This window comes from Vulpes vulpes, chromosome 15 (genome assembly GCF_048418805.1).
Source record: "Vulpes vulpes isolate BD-2025 chromosome 15, VulVul3, whole genome shotgun sequence".
NCBI classification, from domain to species: Eukaryota; Metazoa; Chordata; class Mammalia; order Carnivora; family Canidae; genus Vulpes; species Vulpes vulpes.
The window spans coordinates 104,154,604-104,177,575 of NC_132794.1; the positions used below are offsets into that span (position 1 = coordinate 104,154,604).

At 45.2% G+C, this 22,972-nt stretch overlaps 1 protein-coding gene across 6 annotated transcripts in view; it reads right to left on the bottom strand.

Moving 5' to 3' along the window:
* The window catches only part of GFRA1 (GDNF family receptor alpha 1), a 203,553-nt gene that overhangs the window by 46,317 nt on the left and 134,264 nt on the right, over window positions 1-22,972 (bottom strand). For all 6 annotated transcript variants that reach the window (XM_072740188.1, XM_072740191.1, XM_072740186.1 and 3 more), the window contains one exon: window positions 15,848-16,184. In XM_072740188.1, coding sequence (XP_072596289.1) covers window positions 15,848-16,184 — 337 coding nt within the window. The remainder of the gene's footprint in view (window positions 1-15,847; window positions 16,185-22,972) is intronic.

Sequence of the window (22,972 nt, forward strand, 5' to 3'; positions counted from 1 at the left end):
AGGGGAACAAAAAGTGGGGCTTCCCAGGCCTGCAGGGAGAAGTCAGCAGCCTCCCCAACCAGCCCTCTCCTGACTGCAAGGAACACTCCTGAGGCTGGAGACAGGGAGGCACCTGGCAGGAGCTGGCCTGGCTGGGACCATCTCTTTGGATGCCTTGATGGAAGAGCAGACACATGTGTGGACCCTTCTCGGAGCTTGTGGGTGTGGGGGCATCGTGGGAAAAGGACAGGAGCCCTGAAGTCAGACTGCTACCTCTGCTGCTGTGTTCACCTTTGCATCTCCCTCTGTATAAAAGGCAGATATGCTGACAGGACCTCCTCCATGGGGCTGTGGGGAGGACGGAGGCCCGGAACCCGGGGCCTGGGCACAGAATAGGGCTGGATGTGAATGTTACTGTTATATGCTAAAGATGCTTGCAGTGCTGGCTCCTTCTCTCCCACCACAGGCCTGTGATGCAGGTAATGGGGCAGGTATCTCTCCTCCTTCTCACGACAGGGCAAGTATAGAGGAATTAAGTGGATCATCAGGATCCTCAGCCAGGGAGGGCCAGACCATGCATGGAAACAGGACTTTTGCTGGGTTCTGAAGCCACCTGAGGCCAGCACACCTGCCCCCTGTGGACAAGGAACACTTAGCCTAGCTCCCTCAAGAGGACACTCTCCCATGTGGGTTGGAACAGAATCTGGTGGACAGGCAGTACTTGGTGGCACCTGTACACCCAAGAAACACCCAGGAAACACCCTTTCTGCTTTCTCTGAGCCTGGTGATGCTCGCAAGGCCTGAGTTTTTCAGGGTGACTCCTAAGGGTGCATCAGCATCTGGGTGCATCAGCATCCAGGTGCCTGGTGCCCAGAGTGCTCATCTTCAGCTTTGTGGTCCAGCCCCAGCCAGCACAATGCCTGGCACAGACCGCACCTGCCTTCCACAAGGCACCAACCTTCCAATGACCACAGTCACTACACGCCTTCAATGCAAGACATCGTGTGTGAGGTGATGGCCGTGGTGAGACAGAATCAAAGACAGAGATACGGTTCCTCTGGGATATGGCATCTGGCCTCCCATCACCTACATCCACCACTTTCCCTCTCTTATGATCAGCAGTGAGTTAGGGGTGAGACAGCACTAGGGGTGAGACCACAGTACTGCACTTGGTGGCTCAAAGAGACCTTGGCCCATGCAATCATAGCACTTCTGAATCTCAAACACACATTGTGTTTGAGTAACCCGCATTACGAGTCATCGCTATAGGTGTTGCCCATTCACATTCCCTCCTGACAACCACAGAGGCGTCCATGTATGTCAGCTTTCCTCATTTGAATAGTTCAGGTCAAAGATTGATCCAAAGGTCATTTTAGAAGGATTTCTTTTCAAAGGTTTGCCTTGAAACCTTCTCTGTTTTATTTTGTATTTTTCAAGCAAAACTCAGCCAATGAATTCTAATCTCTGGCCAAGCTCGGGCCTAGGGACAACACCCCATCTATGACTCCTCCAATGGAGGCAAGTCTCCCTTTGCAGGGGGGCTGCTCAGGTAGTAATTTACTAGATACATGGTAGCCATTTCTCAGTATCCTTGGTTTCTGAGGCACTAGTACCCAGGTGGTATCAGAGCCTTTCACAGCCCATGCCCACAGCCTTCCAGTCAGAGCCAGACATGAGTGCAGCACAGAAACTTTGAAGTATTCTCCCTGTCCTGCTACTACCACCATGGGACTGGCAGCCCTCACCCCAGCCACAACATGCCATCCTCTCCCACGTCCCCTCCTCAGTGCCTCACAGGTCCAGTCTGGCTGTCTGCTCCTTGTCATTCCCAGCTTTGCAGACCCCTCTGAGAGCAGAGTAAGGCCCATCAGCCAATGTCACTTGGTCAAGATTCTTGCAGCTCTCTGGCCAAGTGTAGACTCCAGCAGCACCATGAGGAATGCTCTAGAAACGCAAATGACCAAGCCCCACCCCAGGCCTCATGAATCAGAAACTGATTCCAGTGCCGACTGACATTAGAGAAACGCTGCTATAGAGCGATGGTACCTGGGAAAAGTCCCTGAGTCCAACTCTCTTCCCTCTGCTGGTCACATTCACTCTGTTCTCTGGCCTTCTGGGTCCTTCCAAGCACCTGGCACTCCAGTCCTGCTGAGCCAGTGAATGAACCAACGACCAACCAGGAAGCAAAGCAAAAAGCACATTTTCTCAAGCCATATATCTTATTTTTAGCTAAATGTTTTAACTTGAATTTTTGAACCTGGAGCGTGGAAGAGGTATTTCCCATCTGCTTTTGTCTATTTCCAGAAAAAGCTTTTCTAGCAGGACAGTGTCAAGATCCTTTGCTGGAGTGAATATTCTTGGAGAGAGGGCTTTCTCTCTCCCCAGACCTCCGTTCTAAGAAGTTCAAAGCTGTCAGATGGAGCCAGCCAAGCTCTCCAGTAGGAATTTCAACTGCTGAGTGCTCATTAAAAAAACCCTCAAACTTCCGGATTCCTGCCATTTGTAACTCTAAGAGGTTTCCTGTCATTAAAATCCTTTAGCTCTCATCATGGCAAATGATCACCTGAGATGGCTCACATCAAGGTGTGTCACCCCACCCAGCATTCCAAGGAGCAGAGGCTTACCTGTGACATGAGCTCCCACCTAAGAGAAAAGTGCCACTGAGTCTTCTAGACGCAGGTGGATTTAGCACATCAGCCTAGAGTCCTCCCTGACTGAGCAGAACGTGACACTGAACTCTTCGGCATGTCAGAACGGAGAAGGAAGGGCTGTCTGCGAAGGTGCTGCCCGTCAGGAGGGCATCTCTTGGAGCAAGAGACCAAGCTGGGCCGGGCATGCCAGCCTGCCACACGGCCCCAGAGTGATGGCTGATGGGAATCAGCAGTTCTGTAGGTACCAGTATCATTTCCCCCTGGAAGGGCTCTGGCACTGGGCTCACCCTCACCTCCCCCCCCCCACCCCTCCAGCCCCAACCTCACCATTCTGACCTGCTGATGCTGAACAGGTTGGGTACAGGGCGGTCACACACTCAGAATGTCTTAGTTCAAGGATGTTGTGGGAACGTTTGTGCACACACACGTCTTCCAGCCCAACACTATTCTGCTCCTCCTATTGCAGCAGCTGTCAAAGAGACGCCCAAGGACGCTGGCAATCTCAGAGAGCCTTTTAGGGTCCCTGAGGTCAAAGCTGTTTTCCTATCCATACTATTTTTATTTACCTTTCTGTCTCCTATGTTCTCACAAGAGGACCCTGTTTTTCCAGAAGCCACATGATGGGGGATGCAGATATAAGACTCCAGGTGTCTTGCAGGCAGACACTACTAGATTAGAGAAGTATACAACACTGCCATACTTCTCCCTACATTTTTTTTTTGTTTTGTAAATGCAGTAACTTTTAATAAAAATGTTATTTACAGTAATGTAATGGGCTTCTTGGTGTCATTTTTAAATGAAGTACTAAATATGTAAACCTTTCTTCAGCTTTGATTCTCTCTCTCTCTCTATATATATATATATAGCGTCGATAGATTTATCCCACACACACACAAACCCCCTTGGGATTCTCAGTAAATTTAAGAGTGTAAAGGAGTCTTGAAACCAAAAAGTCTGAAAACCACCGTTTTCACGAGAAGTGAAATATGTTTGGTGAGAGGCACTTAAGCCCTCTCTTGACGAGATCCAAAGGTCTCTTGTTTAAAATTTTTGTTTTCAAAGGGATAAATCACGGAAACAGAGTCACCTCAGGTGTCCAACTCCACACACGCTGAGCATCTTAGGAAATTTATGGGGGTGGTTTGCAAGAGGTGCACACTTAGCACCAGAAGCAGGTGCACAGAACCTGGGCTCTGTTGCCGACCGGGCCCTCTGGGCTCTCGTTCCAGCAGCTCCCCCTGGGCGACCTCCTCATCCCGGAAACAGGGCAGGGGATAGCGACAGCCCCTCTTCAGGGGTTGCGGTGACAGCACTCGGCACGGTGCCTGGTGCACAGTAAATGTCACACAAATGCTGCTCTCCTCGTCATCATCCTCATCATTGTCACCATCATCCACACACGCCTGTCATGATGTCTCTGGCTCTGCAGATTCTGGGTTCCTGAGTCCTGCACCACGAGCCACGCTGCCCCCGGTTGTGGCTGGCTTCCTAATGGGCTGGCAGGATGATTCACAGCACAGAACCGCCCAGAGGCCAGGAGGGATCAGTCTCAATGATACTGAGTCAATCACTGCCCTTTGCTGGATCCCTCACATCACTGACTCAGACCCAAGCACCTCTAAGAACCCTTTATTCACGGGAACTCGGGGTCACTGAAGCCGCACGTGCCCCCCTAGAGGCTGCCAGGGGTCCCCCCACTGCCTATTCAGTTTCAACAATAGTGAATCCAGCGCTTCGGGCCCAACAATCTCGTGGCCACCTCCGTTCGTGTCTCACTGTGTTATCTTTGTATGTCAATAATTGTCTATTCTGGACAGGAATGTTCTTGAGATGACACATGCTCCAAACACCTCTGGACTTTGCCTACCCCCGCCTCTGCCCCTCACTTTCCCCTAGCGGGGTAACACTGGAAAGATGGTGATGTGTAAAGCTTAGCAACATCATCTCACATCACAGCGTTGACATTTCCACACGCTGCTTAATGCTGTGGGTGCACAGAAGTGTAAAGCAGTACGAATCTACCCCCTCCACCCACCAAGCCTACTTTAAAGGTCTCTGCCTGCTATTGGGGGAGGGGTATGTTACATTTGGGACTTCAGCTTTTTTTGTCCTCTATGATTACAACTTCCGGAAAGAGCATGGGACATAGTTACTGAGTGTTTGCAGAGTGAGGTGGCAGGCACCGAGCTGATGCATTTGCGTCGATATCTCATTTAGTCCTTAGAGCTGCCCTGTGACGATGGAATCACCCCCGTCCTTTACAGACGCCAGACTGAGGCCTCCAGTCACCCACTTCCAAGAACCAACAAAACCAGGATGCCCTCCCCAGTCCACCTCACTCTGACCACCACCAACACTGACAACCACTAGAGAGGGAGAAAAAAAGTCCCAACTCCAGCCTGGTGTGGTGTTTTTCACACTGATGGTTCTTTTAAACTCTTGTTTTTCTTGGATGCAAAATTTTCTGCATAATTAATTGCTTTTAGAAATTACAGAGCAATTGCCCATTCACTGAATTGGAAACACTGCACAGAAATGTAAATGTGGGATATCTAACTTAGGATAGTGCCCAAGTGGGGGGTCTGGGGTCTTCTACGTGGAGGACTCCAAACCTGGCTGTGAGACCACAGCATGAATCCTACAACAGCCACCCCGTAATTGAGGGAGCAGATTTCCTCACACCAAAACGAGACTGCTGTGGGTCATGGGCTATAGGTACTTCTGTTGACTGCAAACTGTGACTGACTAAAAAAAATCTTGTCTCTTGTGGAGGGCAAGGACAGAGGTAACAGCCTCAGCTTATGGGGACAGCATGCTGGTCAGCATGGGATGCCACTGGTCCCCAAAAGTTATTGGTCTGGATGGGAGGGCATTCCCCCAGGTATACTGAGGTCCCCCCTTTCCCATTCTCTGCCCAATGCATAAAACTCATATGTAAAAGGAGCTGTATGATTGGAAACAACGCCTTCCTTTGGAGTTAAAAAGAAATAATAAGATCTACATGGTTGGGTTTAGGTAGGCTTGAGGCGGAAACCAGTTTGCTTCCCTGTGAACTTCAGGGGTCTTAGCATGTGACAGAGCTGGTGGGCAGAGTGGAAGGGTCCCCTCTGAAGAGGAATATGCTGCACAGAGGAGCAGAGGGGATCAGCTGGGGTTTCTCTCAGCTGCCAGCAGTCTCAGACAAGGTGGTCCGCCATCCTAGGGCCCCCCATGGCCCCCACTTCAGCACTTCCGGGAATGACTCTCCATCTCTCATCTATCACACCTTTTACCCGTGCTGCAGTCAAGATGCAATTCACAAAATGGAGGTTTTCCTATGATTAATGTCATGGCCACAGGGCAAGGAGAAGGTAGGAAGACAAGCACCTGGATGACCCCAACTTGGTGACATAACTGGATTATTTAGAGCTCGTTGTCACTCTGTGACAGGAAAGAATTCATCTCCCATGAGATACACAGCCAGGTCCCTGAATTCTGCTGCCTTGGGGTAGGTGAAGGTTGAGGACTCTGAACTCCCATGACAGTTCAGCAGGGAGTTATGGAGTCCAACCAGGTAAGCGGGAGCTGCTGGGTGATGGGTACGTGACTTAAATGTCTAGAATCGTTATGGTCAAATAGACTGTGCTCAGTAAACGTGCCCCAAGTGAAGGACTGAGTTAATAATAATAATAAACAGAATAAACTGGTGTGGTGCAAGAGGATTTTTTCTTATTTGTAGAAATGACTCTCGTAATCAGTAAGCTGTCACAGAGAAACCACTCTGTAATAAGCAATGAGTGCTCTAAAGGAAATTAGATAAAGTAAGAACTTAATGAGTATGTATTACCTGAGTAGATTTTTTTTTAAATGACGCTAAGAGGCCCTGATGGACATTATGTCCTGTCTGTGAAAACTGTCTTTAAAAACTGGTGCTGTCTTAGTTACTGAGCCATAAAGTACGTCTGGATTCAGAGGCTGGCCGGGATTATCATTCTGCCTGTCTGGAACTAAAGACAGTAAGGCTGAACAGTGTGAGAACATTGTATTCTTGTCATGAAAGACAATCATTTGGGAAAAAAATGACAGAAACCAGGTTTCAGAGTTAGAAAGACCTGGTTGACCCCCACCCCCTCCATGTAGGAGCTGGGCAGTCCCTGGGCTCATTGCTCCATTGGCTATCCCCTCGCAGGGCAGCGGGGGGTAATTAGAGACCATGCTTGTGTGGTGTGCCCAATAATGCTTAGCATCAAAGCCTAGTGAACAGGTTGTTGTTTACATCCCAGGGCTTCCTCACACCCACAGGCCCCTACCTCTGTCCCATGACTACAAAGCTTCTCTCTCTCTCTGCTCATCCTTCCAGCCTAGCTCAGATGGCAGCTTCTCCAGGAAGCCAGGCTGACCCATCATGCTGAGTTAGCTGTTCTCATCTCTGTTCTCCCATATCACTCTGTACCTTCCTGACCACAGACTACCATACCAGGCTGTAATGACTATATATGTGCCTGCCTTCCTCTCTGCACTATAGATAAGAAGCTGGGTCTTTACTCCTGGCACAATAACTGCAGGCCAGCCAGATGGATGAATGGATGGATGGATGGATGCACAGATGAGTGGGTGGGTAGATGGATGGATGGATGGATGGACACACAGATGTGTAGACACATGCAGAGACATCTACAGGTAGATGGTAGATGGATGGATGGGTAGATGCATAAATGGATGGATGGATGGATGGATGGATGGATGGATGGATGGATGGGTAAGTAGGTGAGTGAATGGATGGATGGACAGATGGAGTAGATGGATGGGTAGATAGATGGGATAGATGGATAGACGGATGGACAGATGGATGGATGGAGAGGCAGGTGACGAATAAACAGATAGGTGAGTAGATACATACATGGACCAATGGATGGGTGCATGATTATGTGGCTGGACAGATTTCCTATATGCTAAAACCATGTCACTCTGAGTCCTACTCCTTTTCCCTCTGAGTGACTAATACTCATGCTCACCACACCTTCCTTCCTAAAATTCTATTCTCCCTTAGCTTTGTGGAGGTCTTTGGTTTTCCTACTCTCTATAAAGCCTCTTTAGACATGTTTACCATAAATCTGGTGTTCTCAAGATTCAGTCTTTAGCCTATTTCTCTTCTCACCCACTTTCCCCGGGTAATAAATCCTGTATCTTCAACAACCTCTAAGTTGATGATTCTAAAATCTACCCCTAGCTTATTCTCCAAGATCCATTCATATTTTAAATGTCTTCATTCATTTACTCATCCAGCAAATATTTAGTAAGCACAGGATATTGTCCTGGGCACAGTTGGCCCAGGGACAGTTTAGGATGTATCATGGATATATCTTAACTGTGGAACTTATATTTCACTGAAGAAATGAGGCACACAATAATCAAACCAAGTATGTAAATTGCACAGTGTGACAGAAGATGATCAGTACTTTGAAAAAGAATGAGAGGAAGTTAAGGGGATTGGGAATGTGCAGGGACATACGGCATTAAACAGGGGGCCAGTGTGAGCCTTATTCAAATAAGATTTAAGGAGACTTGGAGGTGTGGGAGTTTGTCTAGGAGCATCTGGGGAAAGAGTGGGTCTAGTGGAAGGAAGAGCTAGAGCCAAAAAAAAGCCGGAGTCGGGGTGGTGAGTACATGCCTGGTGCATTCAAGGAACAGCAAGGGGGGGGGGGGGGGGACCAGTGTGGCTGAAGCAGCCAAGGCAGGATGGCTGGAGAAGAGGCCAGATAGGTAAGGGCAGAAAGACAGTTCGTGTGGGGTATTGGGGCCACTGATAGGACCGTGCCTTTACCTCTGAGTGCCTCTCGGTCCAAGCCTTCCATCACCATGCAGAACACGGACGTCCTCAAGCACTGCTAACCCCATCTTGTTTTTCTGAGCCTGGCCCTCATTCCCTGACTCTGGTAGTAGACTCTGACAACCCTGGCTTTGACTGGGCCAAAGTGCACATTCCCTTTGGCCTCAGTGGTTCATCCAGGGATGGGCACATGCCACAACCAAGGCCAATCAAGTTTCTTACCCAGGATTTTTCTAATGGGTTATAGTGGAGAAGAGTTTTTCTATCTTTGATTATGAGGTGACAGAATATGTGCATGCAGCTGTGGTGGCAGCATTCACTGAGAAATAGGAGATGGGAGCAAGCAGAGGGAGCAGTGAGGTGACAGTGTAGCTCCAGTGACACTGTGCCCTCCGTCTTGACTGCCTCCCCAGTCCTATGAGTTAACACAAAACCCCTCTTCTGCCCTAGGTTCTTAAACTAGGTGCCTCTCATGGACCAAAAGAGTCCCAAAGAACATAACCCTCAAACACATCATGACCCAAACAATTCATGGTCCTCTTCCCCCACCTCCAGCCCAAGAGACAGGTCAGGTCCTTCCCTCTTTCTCCTGTTCTCCATTCTGGCTACTAACACCATCACTGGCCTGCTCACCAGGCTGGAGAGACCCAAATTAGTCTCTGTCTATGCCAGGCACCTGGTAAACCCTCAAGTCCTTCCTTCCATGGTGCCTCAAGTCTCCCGACCATCATCCTCTTCTCCTGGTCACCTCTCATCCTGGTCCATCGTAAGAACCTCCCAACTGTCTCCTGGACTCTTCCCAAGCTGATCCCTCCACACTGCCAGGAGGGACCCTCTAAGGCCCAGCTGGTCGTGTCTTTCTTCCTTCATAAAGCTTCAAGGGATAAAGTCAATACTTCATGGCACTAGAGACTCCCAACCTCTTGTCTTTATATCACACTGATCTTTCTCCCTCCAGCACAGTCTCCAGGTCCCTACCTTCCACCCTCACCACTGCATCCTTCCCAAACCCAGTGCCTTCCTTCTGCTTGACTCTCCCTGCTTTTCACCCACCAAGGCCCTTGGTTCCTGAGACCTCCACTCTGACGCCTCACCCCCCAAGGAAATATGGGGCTCTCTCTTTAGACTTCCTGGGCAGAGTCAATTCCATCCATCTTCCACCCACCTTCATACTCGAAGACGGTAAATCACAGTTCCGGTGCCAAGACTCCATCTGTCCATGTGGATCTAGTAACTGACAGAATGTGCAAATATAAAGAAAGGAACCTCTGATTCTTTCTGACCCAGGACCAAGAATGGCAAAAGTGACACTGGCGAGGAAGTGGGCAGGTGAAGGAAGGGGCAAAGAAGGTGAGGCAGAGACTTGGAGCTTTGGGCAGGTGCTGGGAAGGGGCGGGCTGGAGAGAGACAGAATGTGGTGTAAATCTAGACAGGCATTTTTTAGCGACAGGCTCCAGCAGCAGCAGCAGACAAATAGCTCCACACCCGCCTCTGCCAAAGGACAGATAAGGAAAGAGATACGAGGTGACAAGACAGAGCAAGTTGTAGCGGGCTCCTGCCTGATTCACGGCTTGGGTTACCCCGCGAGGCAGGACAACGGTGAGCTCTGACACTGCCTCGCTGGTGCTGCCCATGTCCTCAGTGCACAGGCTGGGGGTGGGAGCCCAGAAGACCCAGCAAGAAGCATGCTCCTCCCGTCTGCTGGAGTCAAAGGCAGCAGCAGATGTCGGAGGACGGCCCTGCTCTTCCCTCAGGACCCTGATGAATCCGTTGCATGCACCCAGGAGCTCCCCCCTCCAGTCCAGGGGGCTTCCAGGTGACAGGCCGTTCTTGCAGGTGGGACACATGAACAACCTAGCTCTTCGGCACTCTAGATACATTGCTAAAGACACCCATGTAATCATTTGAAATAAAAACTGCTCAAATGAACTGGAAAATGTTTTACTTGTATTTTCTCATATTCCCGAACCTTTCTTTCCATGGTTCAAAAGTTTGCATTGTCTAATTGCTGATTTCCATTTGTGAATGAATCAGCGTAAAATAAAATTAAGTGCCAAATTAATCTACCCATCTAGTTTTAGGCATTAATTATCCTCTGAGCCACTTTCTCCTGTGTTTGCCGCATGTCAAGACAAGCCCAGATATAGTAATACAGAACCTAGTTTTCAACTCAGGAGTGCAGCCCAAGCCGTGGAGGATGTCCTTGAACTCCTAAGAGCCACAGTGTACTGTGCAAAGGGGATCTGATTCCAGGCAAAGGAGATGCTCCTCACCTTTTAGAGGTGTGCTAACACTGTCAAACCATGTAAGTTACTGGAGCAGAAATCTGCCGCCTGGTGTTGTGATGTGTTTCCCAACTGCCCAGTTAATAAATTAACAACAACACATTTCGTCAAAGTATAACAGAGTCAGCCCTAGGGTGGAGAGTGGTGCTGGCAAGGGCAGTATTTTGAAAATTACATATGCTGTTCTTCTGGAGCAGTATCAGAGAGACCTTCCTCATTCTGCTAAAAGCAAATAAAACTAAACAAAACAAAAACCAGGTCTCCAGGACACAACTGTAGCATCTCCAGTCCCTGGGGGAAAGGGAGGGCCATATACTTGGTGACCTAAACAAAATCACCATCCCTAGAAACCATGAGGACACAGAGCCAAGGTAGCAGGACAAGCAAGTGTATTTCCAGCAGGGCCCCAAGAAAGTCTCGGGGACAGAGGGAACAGATGCCCTGATACCTTTCTCTTTTAAGGTTCAGCATTATCAGAATCTTTCTAGAAGGAATGAGCTATCCCTGACCAAGCACTGTTTCACCTTAAAAACTTCCACAATATAAGACAACATGGATGAACCCAGGAATTTATGCTGGGAAGTAAGCTAGTCACAGAAGGACAAATACTGCATGATCTCACTTACACGAGGTATCTAAAATCATTGAGCTCATGGAAGCAAAGAACAGAATTATGGTTGCTGAGAAATGGGGGAGGGGAAGCAGGGAGCTGCTAATCAGTGTATATAAATTTCAGTTATAGAAGTTAAATGAGTTCTAGAGATCTGTGGTACAACACTGTGCCTACAGACGACAATACTGGATCATTCCATCAAAGGTTTGCTCAGAGGGTAGATGTCATGACAAATGCTCCTTACCACAATAAAAATTCTTTAAAAGAAAGAAAGAAGGAAGGAAGGAAATGCAACATTGCAACATTCACTTCCGAATGTACTGCCAATAAAGGAAAAGTCTTAGTTGGTGGGTTGGCTCTGGCTGGAACCTCTCAGGGCCCCACCCCCAGGGCAGCATGTCCTGCTTTGGGAAACAGCACCTACATACTGAGTATGAACGAAGTTACTCCGGCACCCAAGGATGCAGCACCTCTGCTGCTTGTGCAGAATGGCCAAGGACACAGCCACCAAACCAAGTATCCTCTGAGTTGTTCTCAACAGTGACACCATGACTCAGTACCTAAAGCTACAGGTCAGGGAGCTGGTCAGTAGCCTCATGTTCCCCTTTGCCTGGCATTGGAAGCAGAAAGGGGTTTGGAGTAGAGCTCTGTCATTCTTAGAAGAGAACAGAAGGGGGCATGCTCCAGAAGAAGATGCTAGATCTCTTGGTAATAAAGTAGAGTTGAGGTGTCCTTGTAAATTAGAAACATAAAGGAGATATGAACATATTTGAGCACCCTGAGCCAGGGCTCAAGTGCTGAGTTTATTTTGAACTACCAGAGTTTGGGGGAAAGGAGGTAAGGCGGAGATTTAAATTATGCATCTATAACAACTTACAGGAATAAAGGAATATGCCTCCTTTATGGCCAAACCCAGCCCCGACATCCTTCCAGGCACTAAGGAAAGCAACCAGAGGGACAACTGGCAAGGGAGATACCATGCTTCAGGGGAAGAATGTGTGTCTTTTAAATTTCATCACATCCTCCTCATAATACCTCTGCGTTTGCTTTTCAGTAGACAAGCTTGGAGGCCCCAACCACCCCAAGAGGAAAGGAATCAGTTGGCTTCTTTAAAAGGGAAAGGAAAAAAGAAAAGAAAGTCAAAAAGGAAGGCTAAAGTTGCATCTCCTCTGTTTGAAGACACAAGACAGACTTTGTGCAGAAGCAGCTCTGGCCCCTGGCAGGAGGAACCCGTGTGCTGCCAGTGGGAAACCATCAAGTACAGGGAAGTTTTAATGAGATGGGGCAACTCTTTGATGGTTGCTGGTGCGCAGATGCAAGCAGAGCATTTGAAAGTGTGAGCTTTCGAAGAAAACTGTTTTTAGGAAGCACCGTTTCCTCCTGCAGTCCCTTCCCTTTCGGGACACTCAAATTAGGCCTTAAGTCATCCTATCCGGGATGCCTCTGGTCTCTGGGTGGGTAAGCGTCAGAGCGCCTGGAACATCAAAACCTGCAGAAGCCCCAGCTCTGGCAAGTACCAGCTGCTGCTCTGGGCAGTCGGCGCCACAAGGGCCTCCCCGGGAGGGATGGAGGAGGGATGGAATAAAAGGCATAAAATTAAAGACGATATTAATAAAGTCTGATGAAAGAAAACACCTCTAGCCTACCCAGCAGCTTAAATTACATTTACCACATCTGACAGGGAGGAGGTGATCATGAGTAATAAGTCCAGGCCCTGGAAAGAAATCACAGGCTAAATCACTTACTGATGGGTACCAGTGGGGAAGGTGCCAATTCCCCTTTCCAGGGAAGACTCAAGGCAGGGTATAAAACCCATCAATCTTGCTGAGACAAATTTCACTCGGTAGGGCCCCAGGGTGGTCTCGGATCTGGATTTCCAGACGGCCTTGGAGTCACGTGTGCCTCCACTCCGCTGCATGGCAGCTGTGGTCACTACCTCCCCACCTTGGTGTGACCGGGTATAGTCATCATCAGGCAGGACTGTCCTGCTGCTCTCCGAGTACATTTCTGCCCCATCGGCTGAGGCCATTCTCTGCTGCTGAGGCTGTCTCAACATAAATAACTCCCAGATCCTTCGTAGCAGGTCAGTCTGACCCCAGAGAGCACCCAAGTCACCCTGTCATTTGCACATTCCTTCTGCTATCTCTTCCAGAATGCCCCAAGTTCCCAAATTCCCAGATATTTCTCGCTACAGCTCAGCAAAAAAGCGATCTGACATAGATCTAATTCACACCAATCCTCCAAGGATTCTCTATAGATTTTGTTATTTATTTATTTATTTATTTATTTATTTATTTATTTATTTAGCATGGGGAGGGGCAGAGGGAGAGAGAGAATCCCCAACGGACTCTGGGGTGAGCGCAGAGCCCAACATGGGGCTCGATCCCACAACCCTGAGATCATGACCTGAGCTGAAGTCAAGAGTTGGATAATGAACCAACTGGGCCACCCAGGTGCACCAACAGTTCTCTATTTTGAGAAGAGTAGGCCAGGTAATGAAGATGAACTGCTCACAGCAGGCTTTCAGCCTGGACAGGAGCTGTCGCAGACCCTCCTCCGGAGCTCATGTGCAAGAGGTGCATCATGAGGAGGGAATGGAAAAGCTCCATCACCTCTCCCACCTCCCTGCTCCCCGTCACTGCTCCATTCCCTCCCCATACAGCTTACTGTCTTGAGACTGCCTGGCTTGGACCCATCAGTGAACAGGATAACATGTACCGAAAAGATAAGGAGGAGCTGTATCTGTCTGGCTTTAAGCCAACAAAGATCCTGAAAACTCAGTCCTGCTCCTAGAAGAGGGAGATCTGCTCACAGATGAGGGGCACCAGGAAGTTGAGTTTCAGATCCAGGGGTCTTCACAGGAGGGCTGTTCAGAATCTCTGCTCCCTCCCAACCCATTCCTATGCTTCTTCCCTGTGTCCTGCTCCTCAGCCACATTCTCTCCAGCAGGGGGTTCTTTTATTCCCTGGCTGATTGGCTTCCCCAGGTTATGGCAGGGTGGAGGACCTGCCTCTTCCTTCTAGCAAGCTGGCCCTGCTTCTCGCCCATAGCTAAGATGGTCTCAACGGAACAGAGGTCTAGGAAAGAGAGAATCCTTGAAGGAGAGGCATCACAGGAACACCTGACTCCTCCCAGGGCACAAATGGTCACCTACATTCTTTCTCATATAGCAAGTCACCTGCCGAAAACTTAAAAAAAAGTGGTGGCATATTACTTCCAGAAAAATCTCAGCATGAGAGGGTTCTACAGATAATGAGGACTTTTCATTTTCTTTGGTCACTATTAGGACCAGTTTAAGGAAAAAAAGGGATGCTATTCTATCCAAGTAAAACTTCAACTGACCAGAAACTCAGGTCTCCAGAATCTCCAACAGATGACACTTCCCTCCCTTGCTCTCTGCTCTTTAGACACGGGAAGCCTATAAGCAAACAGGTATACAGTCACACCCTCATCTACTTGTCCACCTGTGAACATTCATTGAGCACATGGGACTTTTTCAGACACAGCATTTGAAGGCTCCTGACTCTATCCTGGGGACAAAGTACACATGTTGTCAAAATAATGCCCCATCTGAACCTCCAGCCAGCGATCCAACCTGCGAGTCTGAACACAGCACTCTCACTGCCCAAGGCTGCGAAGACTTGGGTGTCTGCTTATCAGAATCTGCTTGCTCCCATCAGCAACTGAATTCAACCCCATGTTTTAGAAGGATATATATCAAATTACTGATAGTGACAGTTGGGGGCAAGTGGAAGCAGAGTGAAGGGGACAGCTACCTAGTTCTCTACTCCTTTTTTTTTTTTTAATACAGAGAATGTGTTCATGGATTCCTTCAAAATTAAATTAAATTCCAAAAAATGGCCAAAAGGGAAATGGACTCCACTGTTTTCAAGAAAAGGGCCAGGCTTAGCAGGGTTTCTGCTGGGGCCTGAGATCCAGAATCATGGCTGAGCAGGACGTTACCCACTTTTCCTTAGCCACATGGATGACTGAATGGCCCCGAACAGATCCAGGCATTCTGGAAGTTCACTTCAGGGCTGGACACAGCTCAGTCTCTCTCACTGCTCTCACTGGTCTCTCCCAGAATTTAGACCTTGACAGTCAAGAGCCTCCCATCTGCAGCACCACCACCACGCCCCGCCTGACTGAATTAACCCCCTGAGATTCCCAGCAGCAATTCAGAGCTTGCTGAGTGGGCACCAGTCTTCAAGCTCACCTGGCCTCAGGTGACCTTCTGTGCTTGCTTACTAAGCACCTCTCAAAGTATTCCCCAGGTTAAAGACGGGAACCTTCCCCAGCACAAAAGCCTCAGCAGCTTGGGAAGAACCCTGTGCCAAATGCAGAGGTCAGTTTCTGGCCCATCCACTCCACCACCCGCCCTCCTTCCCCTCAGCCTCCTCACTCCCACCCACCCCATAGAAACTCAGAAAACAGGAGCTCGGCCACTGAAGCAGCCGCAAAGGTTCTCCTTGCCAGCTCATTAATCACCCAGCTGCCGGTGCCCGCTTACCTGCAGATGTAATTCGTCTTGCAGGAGTCCTGCAAATTCAGGCAGTTGGGCTTCTCCCTCTCCTCGTAGGAGCACACGGGCACAATGGTCTGCCGCCTCCGCTCAGTGCACGCGATGTCCCGGCAGGAGCAGAAGAGCATCCCATAGCTGTGCTTGGCCGGAACCTTGTCGAAAAACTGCCGCAGGGCCTTGTGGCACTTGCGCCGGTTGCAGACCTCGTTGGACATGCTGGTGGTGCACGGGGTGATGTAGGCAGACCTGTACTTCTTGCAGGTGTCATCGAGGTTACAGGCCTTGGCGGCGTCCAGGCAGTTGTTCCCTTTGGGAATGTGCTCCACTGCAAAGGAGAGAAAGGCAGGCGTGAGCACGGTGTGGGGGGCCCGGCCGCTCACATCCTTCTGTTCTGAGGTCCAGCGGTTTACCGGGCGATGCTGGGAGCTCTGATCAACTCTAGGTTTTGAAGCTAATAGGTAATGAGCTCACGACAAGGAGGAAAGTATAAGGAGTGCAAAGGCTAGGAGCCCGGGGCAGCCCACAAGCCCCTAGCGCTCCTTTAGATGAATAATTAGGCGGTATCGAGTGAAGCCAAAGGAGCAGAAGGAGCTCAGGCACCTGCCTGACTATATATAAACAAGGCAACAGGAGAGTAAGTTTCCAGCTCCTGGTTGGTACACTGAAATTAGGATAAAAGAAAAAAAGCAACAAATTATATACTTGTTCATTATATAGTATATAAAATGATATGCTGAATGTAAGTATAATTGCCATGCAATCCTCCAGGAATATAATTATGTAATAAATGCATATAGTACATGCTAATTACTATATGATTACAGAGTAATTACATGGTTATTTGAGCCCAGAAGACAAAATATTATGCCAGCTCTCTAAACAGGAAGAAGCAACTACAACGAAGCTGTATTTAAGTTCTAGCTCACAGGCCATTGGAAGAAAACCAGAATAAATTACATGAAAATTTGCAAACCTCAATTACCACTTAACTTGCCACATACAAAATGTGGAATCTATGCGTATTGAGGCTGCAAACTAGAAAAATTCAGCTAGGATTCTGGATAGAATTTCAATGGGCTTTCAAACCATAGGCCTCAGGAATCTCACAAAACATATGTTGCCTTCTACCCAAGCTCTCTGTGCTCATGCTCAGAGAAAACAGGGCTGTCCACTGCCAAGCTGCTCACTGTGTGGCCCGGAGAGAGAGCATAGGGGAGGCAGGGCCCACTGCAGCAGCCAAGTGGATTGGCAGGGCCAGGCCCAATGCACAAAGTTAAAAGATGAAAAGAAAAGGTAAATGTGGCTTGACCTCACAACACAGGTGTTTTCACAGGGAGGGAAGTGATGGAAAAAGCTTCTAGGGCCAGGTTATAAGGTGATCCTTGGAAAACTATCATTAAGTGTAGCAGTGACTCTCTAGACACAGCAAAGAGGCAGCAGATAATACCACTCAGTTGTGGCATTTGTCCTCTCCCTACCCTGCCACTAAGTTCCTGCTCAGCCCTCAGCCCGTGCTTGGGTTCTGGAACCCCCTTGTATTCTCTTTGTGCCCCAGTTGGTGGGGGCCATGAAGGCAGTTGGGAAATTACAAGATGCTAGAGAACCAATAAGAGAAGAGAAAACGTCCAAGTGGGCTGGGTGGGTCCAAAAGTCAGGGTAGTGCATTTAGTGTACATCCGAAGGGCACATGGAATATTATTCAACCTTAAACAAAGAAGGAAATCCTGCCCTAGGTGTGACAATAGGGATAAACCTTGAGGACATTATACTAAGTGAAATAAACCAGTCACAGGAGGACAACCACTATATGATTCCAATTACATGAGGTTTCTAAAAAATTCAAGGTCAGAGAAACAGTCAGTAGAATGCTAATGGCTGGAGGAGGGGGACATGGGGAGTTGCTGTTCAAGGTGCATCAAGCTTTAGTTATGCAAGATGAGTAAGTCCTAGAAATCTGCTGTACAATATCATGCCTAGAGTTAGCAGTACTGTATTGTACACTTAAAAATCCATTAAGAGGGTAAATCTCATGTTAAATGTTCTCACTACAATTTTTTCCAAAAAAATGTAAATAAGTAAAGAGCACCTAAAGCAAGTCTTACATTTCAGGGAAAGAAAAAAGACTTTCTGTTTTACTGATGATGTGTCTTGCTTTAAGAAAGCCCAGTATGCAAAAGTCTGAAATCACAAAATTATACCCTGGCACCACGAGCAATACCATTATGCCTCAGGTTCATGTTTCTGCGATGACATCTGAATCTAACAATTTAATGTGAAAGGCAATAAACAAGACATTCGGCCCTTCCTCAGTGAGCAGTACAAGAAGCCAGCGGCTGCACATATATCCCTGCTGGTTTAACAAGCACACCTGGTGCATTTTCTCCATTGTGACCTTCCCAGACCAGCTTCTCACTGGCTCCTCTGTGTCACACTCATGCTCCTCAGGACTCAAGAAATGAAATATTCACTGTGTGCTCTGACAGGATTGCCAGGGCCTAGAGGCCTTGGTAACACATCTGGTCTTTTCTTCTTTTGAGACTTTTAATGTGTTGTTGGGCCCATCAGCAAATAGTGATTTATATTCTTGAAGGTCTAGAGGTCCATAGAAAATTTACAAACTATGCATTTCTAATGACAATGTACAATAATTTAATGACCAAATTCTGGATCATCTGGATTAGGCCCTGCAGGCTACATATTGGGACATAGTTTTACTGCCTACATTTACACTTGTTCTGGTATTGAATGGTGCTTTACAATCTCTATCTAAGAAGAAAAGAATAGAGGTGCAGAGGTGCACTTAATAGTTAAATGACGTAACCAATGATATATGAACGGAAGTTTGAATGCAAATGGCATTCAAATGGCAGAAGAATCAAGTTATCACATGATACCCAGTAACAAAGCCCTGCTCAACTCAAAACAACTCCTACTGAAACAGGAGTGTATTCCAACTGTAAGCACCAATTTAGCTTCAGAAAAATAGTATTGGTCCTTACATTAAATTAATGTGCACTTCATTGTTTTCAAACTTCTGTTCATGTTTAATTTGTGCGTGTTTTTTTATAGTTGTGTAAAATTACAAAATAAAAGTTTATAGTTCCATGTTCATAAGTGTCAAAATTATAACAAAAATAATAAAAACACATAAGGTCCAGAAAATTTATTTCTTCCCTTTTTAAAAAAAAATATTTTATTTATTTATTCATGAGAGACACAGAGAGAGAGAAAGGCAGAGACACAGGCAGAGGGAGAAGCAGGCTCCATACAGGAAGCCTGACAATGGACTTGATCCCGGGGCTCCAGGATCAGGCCCTGGGCTGAAGGCGGCGCTAAACCATTAAGCCACCCAGGCTGCCCTATTTCTTTCTTAAAGCAGTCTGTGTAACACGTAAGTTTTTTAAAAAAATAGGCCTAGAGAGAAGCTCCTTGATGTGGGTCTTGGCAATGAATTTCTGGATATGACACAAGCAACATCATCAAAAATAAACAAATGGGATGACATCAAACTAAAAATCTTCTGCAAAGTAAAGGAAACTGATATACCATGAAAGGCAACCTATGAAATGAGTGAAAATATTTGCAAATCATATATTTTATAAGTGGTTAATATCCAAAATATATAAATAACTCTTACACTTCAGTAGCATCATCATCATCATCATCATCATCATAATTCCATTTAAAAATGAGCAAAGAACCTAAATAGACATTTTCCCAAAGAAGATATTCCAATGGCCAACAGGTACTTGAAGAGCTGCTCAATGTCACTAATCATTAAGGAAATGGGTATCAAAAACACAATGAGGTATCACTGCACAACTGTTAGAATGGCTAATATCAAGACAAGAAATAACAAATTCTGGTGAAGATGTAAATAAAAAGGAACCCTGGGCACTGTAGGTAGGACTGTAAATTGGCACAACCTTGAAAGACAGTGTGGTATTTCCTTGAAAAATTAAAAATAAAACTATCATTTTATACAGCAACTCTACTTCTAGGCATCTGAAGGAAACAAAATCATTATGGCGATGAGGTATCTGAACCCCTATTTTCACTGCAACATTATTTATAATAGCTAAGACATGGAAACAACCTAAGTATTTGTCAATAGATGAATGGGTAAAGAAAAAGTGGTTTTCTTTCTTTAATAGTATTCCACAATGGAATACTATTCAGCTATAACAAAGGAAATCCTGCCCTGTGAAGTAAAATAAGTCAGACAGAGAAAGACAAATACAGTATGATCTCACTTTTATGTGGCAACTAACAAACAAAAACACAACACCACCAAAACAAAACAAAACAAAACAACAAAACAAAACAAAACAAAACAACAGCTTTGTAGTTACCAAAGGCAGGAGAAGATGAACTGAATGAGGATAGTCAAATGGTACAAACTTCCATTTATAAGATAAACAAGTAATGGGAAATGTCAGCATGATAACTATAGTTAACCAATGGTCTACGTTATATTTGAAAATCGCTAAGAAAGTAAATCCTAAAAGTTCTCATCACACACACAGAGACATTTCTCTTCTTTTTTTGTGTGTGTTCCTATACGAGGTAACAGATGTTAACTAAACTTGGGATCATCAATTCGCAATATACATAAGTCAAGTCATTACACCATACACTTCAAATTTATACAGCTCTGTATGTTAATTTATCTTAAGAAAACAAAAAGAAAAAAATGGTCCAGTGTATGCTTGCTTTATTATAATAATGTCAGCTTCCTTTTTAAAGTTGTTAAAATTATATAAACTACTATTTTTTCTTACTATTATCAAAAAAGCAGTATTTCAAAGGAAAAGCTCTCTACAAAGTGGGAATAGACTGAATCATTTTATGTCCAAACCAACTGCTTAAAGTTTACTTCATTTAGTAACTGCTGTGACTCAAACTCACTTTCAGCTGATTCTGTTTTCCTTGATATATAACCCTGCCAGTGCACCATCTCTACCATTATTTCAGAGGCTGTGACAAATTCCAGAATGAACACCTGGAACATTCAGAGAGGAAAAAAAAAACTATGAATTGATATCTAGGTCACAGGTCAGTGTGCTTTTTGTTTTTGATTCTCATTTACATAACATATTCTCATGACCCTTTTTCCAACTTGATATGTAAGGCCAGTCTTACCCAAATAGCAGAACCTGATAAAGATAAAAAAAGAAAATTACAGAACAATATTTCTTAAGAGTCAAAATGTTCAGTAGATAGTATTTAACAATATGTTAAAAGGACAATGTACCAAAACCAGCTTGGGTTTATCCCCAAATGCAAGGCTGGTTTAACATTTAAAAATTAATGCAATTTACCATATAAACAGGAAGAAAACCATATGATTATTTTTAAATGGACAAAGAAAAAGCATTCAACCAATTTCAGTATGCCTTCCATAATAAAAAAAAATGTTGAGCAATCTAAAAATAGTAAAGAACCTTCTTAATCTGATAAAAGGCATCTATAAAAAAAACCTGCATGTAAAAATCATATTTAATAGTGAAATATTGACTTTTCCCCCATCGAGTCAGGAACAAATGAAGGATATTCATTCTTAACACTGGTAGTCAATATTGTACTAGAGGTCCTAGCCATTGCAATAAAGCAATGAAAAGAAATAAAAGGTATAAAGATTGGAAAGGAAGATATTTCTACTTGCAGATGACTTGGAAAATCCTAAAGAATTTACAAAACAACTACTAGAATCAATAAGTGTATTTATCAAAGTCAAAGGATATAAAATTTCATATAAAATAATCAATTGCACTTTTGTAAACTATCAGCAAAATTTTAGGAAACAAAATTTAAGAATATAATTCCATTTATAAGAGAACCAAAAAGGAGGTGTTTAATGAATTTAACAAAAGATATGCAAGATCTCCATACTGAAAACTAAAAAGCATTGCTGAGAAAATTAAGGAAGACCTAAGTAAATGGAAGTACATACCATATTCATGGATCAGAGAACTCAATATCATTAAGATATCAATGATCTTCAAATCATAGTATGTTTTGACATTGGAAAGTGGATTCTAAAATTTATATGGAAATGCAAAGGACACAGCATAGCCAAAACGATTGGAAAAAGAACAACAAAGTTGAAGGAGTTTATACTGATTTTAAGATTTACCACAAAACTATACTTATCAAGATAGTGTGGTACAGCATAGGCATGGACAAATCAAACAACGGAACATGAAACAGAACTTGGATTAAATACACCTGCACATCTATAGTTATTTTTCACAAACCACCAAAAAAATATCTAACTGAGAAGGTCTCTTCAACATATATTAAAATAATTGAAAATCAATGTAAAAAACAATAACAAACCCCCCTACTTCATACTATAAATAAAAATTAATACAAGATGGATCACAGACATAAACCTAAAAGCCAAAATTACAATTTTTTAATAAGAAATCAAGATAATCTTAGAAGTAGGCAAAGGCTTCTTAGAAAGCCATAACATAAAAGAAAAAAATCAAGTTAGATTTCAGCAAAATTAAAAACGTCAGCTCATTAAACACACTGATAAAAAATAAAGAAAAGTTATAAATAAATCAAAGACTAGAAGAAAATGTTTGTAAAACACACATCTGACAAAGGATCAGTATCCAAAAAATATACGTAGAATACCCAAAACTCAGTAATATAGAACCCAATTGAAAAATGTACCAAATATTTGAGCAGACAGTCACAAAAGAAGATATATGAATGGCCAGTAAGCACATGGAAAGTATTCAACATGAATAGTTATCAGGGAAATAAATGTAAATGAAAGCCACAATGAGATACACCCACCCACTGCAGTGGTTAAAAGTAGTCTGACAATCCCAAATATTGTCAAAGATGTCGAGCCCCTGGAATCTCATACATTGTTGGTGGGAGTATAAAATGGTCCAATCACTTTGGGAAAATATTGGGCAGCTTTTTAATAAAAGTAAACACATCACTTACTCTATTGACCTGGCATTTCTACTTCTAGGTATTTATCCAAAAGACATGAGAATATACATCCATAAAAATACATGGATAAAAGTATGATTACACTATATTGATAACCAAAAACTGGATAAACAGTGGTTACACAAGATGTGGTTTATT